This window comes from Biomphalaria glabrata, chromosome 3 (genome assembly GCF_947242115.1).
Source record: "Biomphalaria glabrata chromosome 3, xgBioGlab47.1, whole genome shotgun sequence".
Classification (NCBI taxonomy): domain Eukaryota; kingdom Metazoa; phylum Mollusca; class Gastropoda; family Planorbidae; genus Biomphalaria; species Biomphalaria glabrata.
The window spans coordinates 22,417,103-22,426,507 of NC_074713.1; the positions used below are offsets into that span (position 1 = coordinate 22,417,103).

General features: G+C 32.2%; 1 protein-coding gene across 1 annotated transcript; it reads right to left on the minus strand.

Moving 5' to 3' along the window:
- Nucleotides 1-77: 77 nt before the first annotated feature.
- LOC106056852 (beclin 1-associated autophagy-related key regulator-like) lies at nt 78-9,310 on the minus strand. Its single transcript, XM_013213740.2, has 9 exons — nt 8,987-9,310; nt 8,713-8,775; nt 8,320-8,362; nt 7,731-7,812; nt 6,660-7,041; nt 4,964-5,136; nt 4,092-4,245; nt 3,249-3,416; nt 78-2,928 (listed from the first exon to the last, which is right to left on the minus strand). The coding sequence occupies exons 1-9, from the start codon at nt 9,175-9,177 to the stop codon at nt 2,637-2,639; spliced, it is 1,548 nt and encodes a 515-aa protein (XP_013069194.2). The 5' UTR covers nt 9,178-9,310; the 3' UTR covers nt 78-2,636.
- Between the last annotated feature and the right edge of the window lie 95 nt (nt 9,311-9,405).

The window sequence follows — 9,405 nt, forward strand, 5'->3', positions numbered from 1 at the left end:
TGTACAGTCTATGTTCATTGAATTAGTATTTAACTTACCTAATGGTACATCTTATTGTATTAATGACATACTAATGATTGAAATATTTGTAAGAATTTATTGATGATAAATAAAAACAAAAAGTCAAAATGTCTACAGAGTAATACAAAGGTTTTCCTCAAAACTATAGAAAGAAGCTGTACACAGTTTGAACATATGTTGATAGAACAGCACCGGAGGGATGTAATAGTGTCATACAATTTCAGAGAAGTCATTCCTTGACGGAAACTAATAAAACACACATTTGAAAGGCATTGGCATCATATTATATACAGTTTCTAATTACAGGTCTATGTACAAATATTTGTAATTGTGGTTTAGTTTCTTTTTTTTTCATTATCAATAAACCTTTGATTATAGGCATGTAACTTACAAAAAAGAAAAATTACACCTTTGTTCAAAAACATACTTTAAAGAATCACCTCAAGTACTATTTTTGTTATGTTAGGTACCAGTACTTACATGTTTATTAGTGTATGTACAACAGCCAAAATGAAATAGTATATACAAACCCTCAGACTGGAGGTAGCAGTCTTTGTGGCATTAAAAGTAGGTTCCAATTCAAGATGTAAGTAGAACATATGATTTTTTACAAGTTTTTCAAGTGAATATAATTTAGAATACATTGCACAATGTTCTGCTTTCCATGTCCCATGGCCAGTTAATAGAAGGATCTTGAGTTTAATATTGTCAATTTTAGTGCATTTGTCCCTAATCTTTCACACCTTTTAAAAACTTTCTTTTTTTTTTAAAATAAAAAGCAACAAAACCTAATGCCATTACATTAGGGAACTTTGTATTGATCAGTAATGGTACATAATGCCCACAAAAACAGAAGTAATGAGAACAAAGACTGACATGGTTCTGGCAAACATAATGGTCAAATAACACCTATTAAATGTACTCTTTTTTAAGCTATAGTTCACTGTTCTGTCTCAGATTTCTTGACTTTTATAGTCCAACCACATTAAATAATGAATTCATTTTATTAACACTGCCTACACAAAATACACCAGTTGGCATGAACTATAGCTAAAACATTTTCAACATCTTGCAGGTGGCTTAAGAAAAAAAAAGTCTGCATGCCTTATAGTTGACAATCCTTAGCAGCAATTCTAAGGTGAGCTGCAAAAAAGAAAGTGTTCTCAAGTCAACATATCAAGAGCTCTCTAATGACTAGGAAGGAGTAGCACATCACTACTTGTGATTTGGATCAGTCAGCGTTGTCTCAGACCATGAAGATAGCCAATAGCAAAGAAAAAAAAAGCAAGGCAAGAAATTACTGCTGCATTATCTTCATTAGTTCTTGTGCTTTGAATGTCATCAGTTTTTCAAAGTGAATATTGAATCCACAGCCATCTTATGAGTTCATAGGAAATGAGATTATGCTAATCTTTGTACTATGAAGAAGGGGCTCCATAGCTTCATCTAATCAAATAACAAGAACTTTTTATTTCATTTTTTTAAAGTGCGAAACATTTTCTTGATTGGGGCCCAAAGTTCTTGCTTTCCTTCATGAAGCATTTATTTTAAAAAAGATAATTTTAATGACATAAACATGAAAAGACCTAAATCGTAATGACAGGTGTGTTCACTGGTTAAAGTATGCACTCAATTATTTCATTGGAATGTTGACAAAAATAAATAAATTTCACATTTTTTTTATGTCTTCACATTTATCCAATGTAGTTTGAAATTCTGGCCTATAATAAATATGGCAGTTTTTAATAATACCATCTGTTATGAAGGAATACATTATGGCAGCTACAATTTTAAATAATATTTTCCACCACCTATAAAAAAATGACATTGTTTAAATTACATTACAGATATGAAGTAGCTGAAATCTATGTCAAATATGCATATGTTATACATAAACATGCAAACATTTGGGAAATGTAAACATAATTTTTAATTTATTAATATAACAGAATAGTTATTGCAACTATAATTTAATGCACATAATTAAAATAAAATCTCTCATGGTACTGTTCTTAAAAAAGGAACCTGGCCAAGGCGTTCCCATCTTTCTTTGTCTCTATATATAGGTGTCTTGTGCACTGAGTAGTAGGAAAGTAGCTTCTCCTAAGAAAGCATAAAATCACCAATGCAGCTTCTTTTTATCAAAAGATCACTTGTCAACTATTAAGCTTGAAGAAAACCTAATCGTAGTGTGTTGCAGTCACATCACTAGGACAAACTGGGTTGCAATTGATCAACAATTGGCTTACCAATGTAAGATTTATCAAAAGTATTGCACTCATGCAGGACACAACAAAGGAGTTGAACAGTTAGGGCTAATTAGCAAACTGATATCAGGCTGACTAGTTCAAAATTACATTTCTGTATCTTAACTTTTACAATTTCAATAACTTTTCCATGTAGATTTATAATTTAACAAATACCACTTCAAACACTAATAAATACCAAGTCATACAGTCAGTATACATATTTTGTATTTTCTGTATAAGTTTATAAGTACCAATATGAAATATCTTTGAAATCAGTTTCTTCACAAAATGATATTGGTTAACATGTCTTCTCAGCTTTTAAAGCCCATTGAATATTATCTAGTGTGTTGGTAAATTCATATCAAATTATTTCTTTGAGTAATAAGAACTGAACCATCCAGTCCATCCTGTCAAACTTGCTGCTGCTTTAGTTGCAGTGTTGTAAATCATTCCTGCAGTGGATGTGTTGTTGTCAAGGGGTGATGAGTAGCCCATATTGATGGTGTCATAGCTGGGCAGACTTGAAGGTACACGCTCCCAGTCTCGAGACAATTCCACATCTGCTGAGGCAGGGTCAAGGTCTTCTTCACTTTCATATTCCAGAGAGCAGAGGTCGACAGCTACAGGCAGTTCATAATCTGGCACAAAAGGTCCACACCTTGGTAGATATTAAAAAGAAAAAAAATTATTCAATGAAAAGAATTGTAAAATAAAGATAATAAATAACTAGATCAATACCGGTAGTTTGTTTTTCAAAATTATTTTTCAAAAATTATTTTAAGGTTAATAAATAAAATCAAAAAAAGCTTATTTCAATTTAACAACAAAAGTAGATAACCCTAATTGTAAGAATTATTCTTCCTTAGTTATATTTGGGAGTGTCCTTACAAGAATGAGTGGATTATAAAACTCCCAGTTTTATTTACTTCTAATGCACAAATGGCTCAAGTCTCCTGTACAAAATATGAACACAGATACCTGCCAAGTGTGGGACACTGTACAATAGCAAGCACATTGTGAAGAGAGAGATTATTTAGCAATTTTTCAGGGTCAACATTCTGACTATATGCAAGGTGAAGAATGTTTTGATGCAGGCGCCAGACAAAATTGCAAAAATCTGACTCGTTCATATTGTCTTTGAGCTCTCTGTTAGAACATACACAAAAAAAAAAACAAAAAACAATATGAGCTAATTAAATTGCAGAATGTGGAAGCTAATTGTAAAACATTTTTTTTTACAGTTATACATTAATAAACTACAAGAGACAAGATTTCATATATTCAGGAATTTTATAAGTAGATTTGAATAACCTGGTTTTGATAGGTATTAATGATAAAACTTGTTAATAGTAATTCCCATAGCTTCTTCAAAGCTTTATTAAATACACTCAAACTAGATGAGAACATTTCTTTATGTTCTCTCTGTCAACAAAATCAGGATACTAGGACAGTTCTATCTTAATAAAGTTAATAATAAAGTAAGTTAGTGAAATATCATGAAATTGAAACAAAAATCAGGCTATGAAGCTCTGACAAGGATATAAAAAATTAGTTAGAGTAATGTCATGAAATTGAAACAAAAATCAGGATACTAGGACAGTTCTATCATGCTTTGGATATATGAAGTAAATTAGTGTAATGTCATGAAATTGAGATACAATTTGACAGCAGTAAGTTTATAAGTCTATTTTCTAATACTATATACTTTTATAACAGGTTATGCATTTTTAAACATGTCAACAACTCACAAAGCATGAAAAATGTTTCAAAATATCAATAATTATGATTTTAACTTATTCAATAACATAGATCAATTCTTACTTTAAGGAACACTTTCTGGGTAGATGAACATCTAAAACATTGGCAGCCAATGTGATGAACATAGTTGTATAAGTTAGTGCAGACTGAACACCATAGCTTGGGTTTCCAACTGGAATCTTTACTGGGTTGTCTAAGGCATACCTATTCAACATTACTATTTGAAAAAATAAATAGCAAAGAACATGAGCAAAAGCTTCATTTATTTTAAAAGTAGTATTTGATGATAGCTAGATCTGTAGATATAGAACTATTTGTTGCTTTTTAAATATATGATATTGTCAGGACTGAGTGATGGTCAGTCTGATTTCTGAGGATTAATTTTGCATAAATAATAATATCTATATAGATCTTTGGGGGGGGGGGGGTGGTGGCAGAGAGGTAAAGCACTTTTCTCTGAACCATGGAGTCTCAAGTTTGAACCCTGGTGAAACTTTAGGATTTTTAAGACGGAGTCTACCCAATTTTAATGGGTAATTGACTTGCACTGGGGAAGTAAAGGCAGTTGGTCATTGTGCCAGTCAAATGGTACCCTCATTGAAACATTGGTCATAGAAACAGATGAGCTTTACATCACCAGGCCCTATAGATTGCAAAGGTCTGAAAGGGGAAACTTTTACTCTTTACTGCATATATTTATTTAGACTGTAGTATAAAAACACTGCCTTTATTAGATCAATCTGAGTTGCTTATTAGATCATTGTATTAGATTTATTTAATAATGAACATTCTATTTAATAATGAATTTGATCTGAACTAAATTAGATATGGTTATTGTGAGCTGAACTATTGCTTTATAGTAGTTGTGGAATGGGTTAAGGAGGGAAGTAAACAAATAAAAATATTTTTGCTAAAATAAAAAAAAAGAAATTTACCAAATAGACTTATAGCAGAGGAAGCCCCACTGTAATCTGCTAAAGTTGAACCAACAATGGTGCAGTGATTCTCCCCTTTATGGTCACCATGGACCCAGCGGCCTCCTATAAATGCAGTTTCACAGGCATCTTTAAGGGCTGTAGCCATGCTCATTTCTAGGGGATCAGAGTCACTAGACAAAAAAACAAACAAAAAATTACTTTAAAAAAAAAAAAGGAATATATCCCATGAACCAGGAGATGTAATATCTAACTTTACCATGTAATAAATAACAAGAGGACCTTTGCTTTACCAAATTATTATCAGTAATGATCCTAAGCTAACACAAGATGAAATTTTGATAAATTATAGCTAAGTCATCTATATACCATTATAGGAGAGAGTGCAAACCTATCATTACACCACACTACTGTACTGTACACAACTGTATTACCAGTACTGGCTCTGAGAAAGTAAGGCCAAAATCCACAAATGATGACTTAATTTTAAGTATTTTTCAGACTTTTGTTAAACAGTCTTATATTTAGGTCATTTAACAAAAAAAAAAAAAAAAACCCATTGAAATAGTCATTCCATTACAACAATGATTTTAACCTAGGCCCTTATTTTGGGCATTTGAATGCTGAATTACTGGCAGAACTGCACAGCCTACAACAGCATATGTGAAGCTCACAACAATTAGGAAAGCAAAGGCTCCTTTGTCATGGTGACATTCCAGTATGCATGCAAATCTTTGACTCTACAGCATAAGAGAGGATGATCCTAGCCATGGGATTGAGATGTTACAGGAAGATTCTAGGAATCACATACAAAGACCATATTACAAACATGGAAATCCATGATGCCCTTATGACCACTGTCAAACAATGCAAGATAAGACTTTAAGGCCAAATAACAGGATTCTTAGGAATCACATAGACTTTTCTACATGAAGAGTACCATGGAAAAGAAGGTGAGGACATTGTTTGAAGTAGTATTTAATGAGATTATAACTTTTGTTTAAAATAGAATTCTTAAAAATAATGAGTTGGATGAGGTTGATGAGATTCGATGAGTGTATTTATGCCCCGCTCAATGACCACTAATTTCTAGTCGGTTTCCTTTTATTTGCGAGGAGGTTCATTACAGCACAGAATCCACATTGTACCAAATAAGAAGGGAAAGCAGTCAGCAACTGCTTTACAATGACCCATAGTACAGGTTATTAAAAATGGAATATGTTTTTGTATCCAGAATTTGTGGTCTCTTTGTTCAAACATTGGTTTCAGTTCCTGTTTGTGAATATTTCAGTAAGGTACTTTTGCATTAGTATGGATTCATCTGTGTTTGGTATCTGAGTTTGTCCACACACAAAAAAGCCAGGAATGTTTTCTATCTTAGATATAGGAAATCATATAAAATTGACATATTAAACAGTAGTATTCAAATTATCCAATCGGATAAACTGGCTTTTAGCAAAGAAGTTATTTTAATTGTATACAATTTTAACATTTCTTCTGACCCCTTGGGCCTGCGTATCACAGTTTGAGAACCACTGGACTAAGGGACTTGTGAAGGTGAATGCTATATAAAAAAAAATGTCCAGAATTTAAGTATAGAGGTCTGAAAAAAGCATGCAAGGGAGTGCTTTTAACTATCTAGTCACTGGACTATATTAGTGTTTTTCAAATCACTTAAGTAAAAAATAATAATTACCCAAATACTTCATTTATTGGAAAAATCCTATGAGATAAAGTCTCAAGAAAAAAGGATCTCCTGTAAGCTAAATACTGGTGGTAGAGCTCTAGTTCTTTCATCAGTATGGGAACAGACTTTGGGTCAATGCAGGTACCATCCTTCAAATCCCTCTGTTGAGATTGTGGTGTCTTTGCTGCCAGCTGTATCAGTTGTTTGACATCACAGTCTTTGTTGAACTCAACACATTTCAGCTCTTCAAGATTAGGGAGCCGCTGAGTGGGAAGCTCTGACAAGGATAAAACCTTCTGTTTTTGGTTTTTGATGACAGTAGCATGATCCTGCTCTAAGACTGCTTGAGCTTGTCTCCTTCTCTTCTTGCTTTTATATAATTCAATTTTTTCTGAAACATACAATTTAAACTTGAGATGTAAAAACTTTAAAAAGTATTTCAGAAACCTAAATATTTAGAAATTAGGACTTAGTGCATAGGACCAGATGTGGAGAAGGGATGATGTGGTTATCATAATGAATGACATTTACTCATTGGTGCTGAATGAATTGAAAAAGGTCTCCAATCAACAATACAAATCTCAGTTACTCAAATAAATAAACAAGTGACCTTAAAATATCTGTACTCATATAAAAATATGAATTGTGTTAAAAAGATTGTCAAATCGAATAATATTGGCATGAATATGTGTCTACACAGCCAATGTTTGGATTCTAATTAAGCCAATCCTAAGACATTTCATTTTTTTTTTTAAATGATGAATTAAAAAAATTAAATAATTGCAAAGTGAAGTGGGATGTGTGGTTGAGTGGCTGCCTGAAACGTAAGCATATGTTTGAATTCCAATGTAGGCAAAAAAAATTTATATTGGGATTTGATTGGAGCTGATTTGTGTTAGATGAGCACCCAAAGGCAGCACAGAAACTTTCTCAAATCCCTCCACACACATCTCCAGAAAAAAGAGATAGAAGCAGAGTGCATGGAGCATGCAATAAGTGTACAAGATGTTTTTTTAAAAAGTTAATACCAAAATGAAATTTTTAAAGTAGTTCTACCTCAATTCATTGAAATATATTTACCTGCTTCACATTTTGCTTTAGTCTCTTTAATGGCCTTTTTTAAACAAGATATTTTTTTCTTCAGTAGCTCTATATCAGTTTTCTAGAAAAGAAATACATTTATTAAAGCCTTCTCCTGTAAGATGCAATTTTATGGGTGAACTTAGGTCAGTGTTATTAGTACCAGTATCTTAACTTTTAAACCAAGAACTCACATTAATATTTATCCTACATAGACAAAGTAATTTTAACTTAACAGCAATATAAAGATATAGGTTCTGGTATCAAGGAAAAGAAACTATATTAGTTAAAGAACTACAGATATTTATAAATATAAATCCACACATATATATATATATATATATATATATATACATATACACTAGACCAGGGGTTCTCAACCTGTGGGTCGCGAGCCCCTCGTGGGTCGATTGACCATTTGCCAGGGGTCGTTTAAGACCATCGAAAATATGGATTGTTATTGTCTACTCTTCTATTGCTGTATGTGTGTGTTGGGGGGTCGCGACAGAGTGTGGAATTGTAAAAGGGTCACTGAGCTTAAAAGGTTGAGAACCGCTGTACTAGACCAAAGCTATATTTACATTCTCACCTTTGCATTTGTCTTCTCAAAGTTCTCTATTTCATATTCAAACCTATGATTAAAAAATTAAACATATATTTAAAACTTTATACATGCAGACTTCCAACTGCCTTAAGCATTTGTTTTAACTCATCACTGCTATTAAAGCATAACATGACACAGAAACATATAAATGAATCGGGTGTGATTTGACCTTTTATACTAGGCTACTGTCTATAGTTTGTTCCAACTATAGTTATAATTATATTATTGACTATAGCATCAAACCAATGTGATATTGCGGTCTTAACTAAAACTCGGTAGATCTAGATGTATATATAAATAATCTAGATCACAGACTAAATAACTTTTTTAAAAATTTAAATTATCAATCATGCGACTCAGCTGTTAGTGAAGTGTTACCTTTTACATAAAGCTTCCCTTTCTTTCTTTTTCGCGATCCATTCCAATTTTTTCTGACTGAATCTGAAACAAAAATACTATAATCTAAATCCAGATTCATAAAGTTAAAGAGACTATGAAAAAATATGTAGATCTTTCTAAATAACTGTATAATATAAATATAATATGTCCTTGACCTAAAATGTTTCAAAGAAGTCCACAAAATGATGACATCAGTAATTAAAAGCTAAATTGGGTATATAAAAATATAGAGTTAAAAAAGTTAAATATAAACCTTTGTCCGTCTTTTCTTTGTGTATGGGTAAAGTCTCCAGAATTCACACAGCTGTCACATAGTAGACCGCCTCTACTCTCACAACATAAAGGACACTTTTCAAATGCGACAGGAACAATTTTACCCTCTCTGATGGCCTCTAGCAAGTGTATCTTGTAGTCGTAGCAAGTCTGAGATATACTGGCGGCCATAACAAATTTGTGTTTACGACGGAGAACTATGGGATATCCACGAGATTGGTTAGAAACGTAAATAAACAGGGCGAGGCTTTTTTTTTTAATTGTGCAAAGGGAAAATAATACATCTAAAGAGCCTCTACTATTAAAAGATGTAGTTTAATACATTAAAACATAATTAAATTATAATTTGATAAAGAAAGTCCTTTCACTACGCATATAAAATTATATAAGAGAGCATAA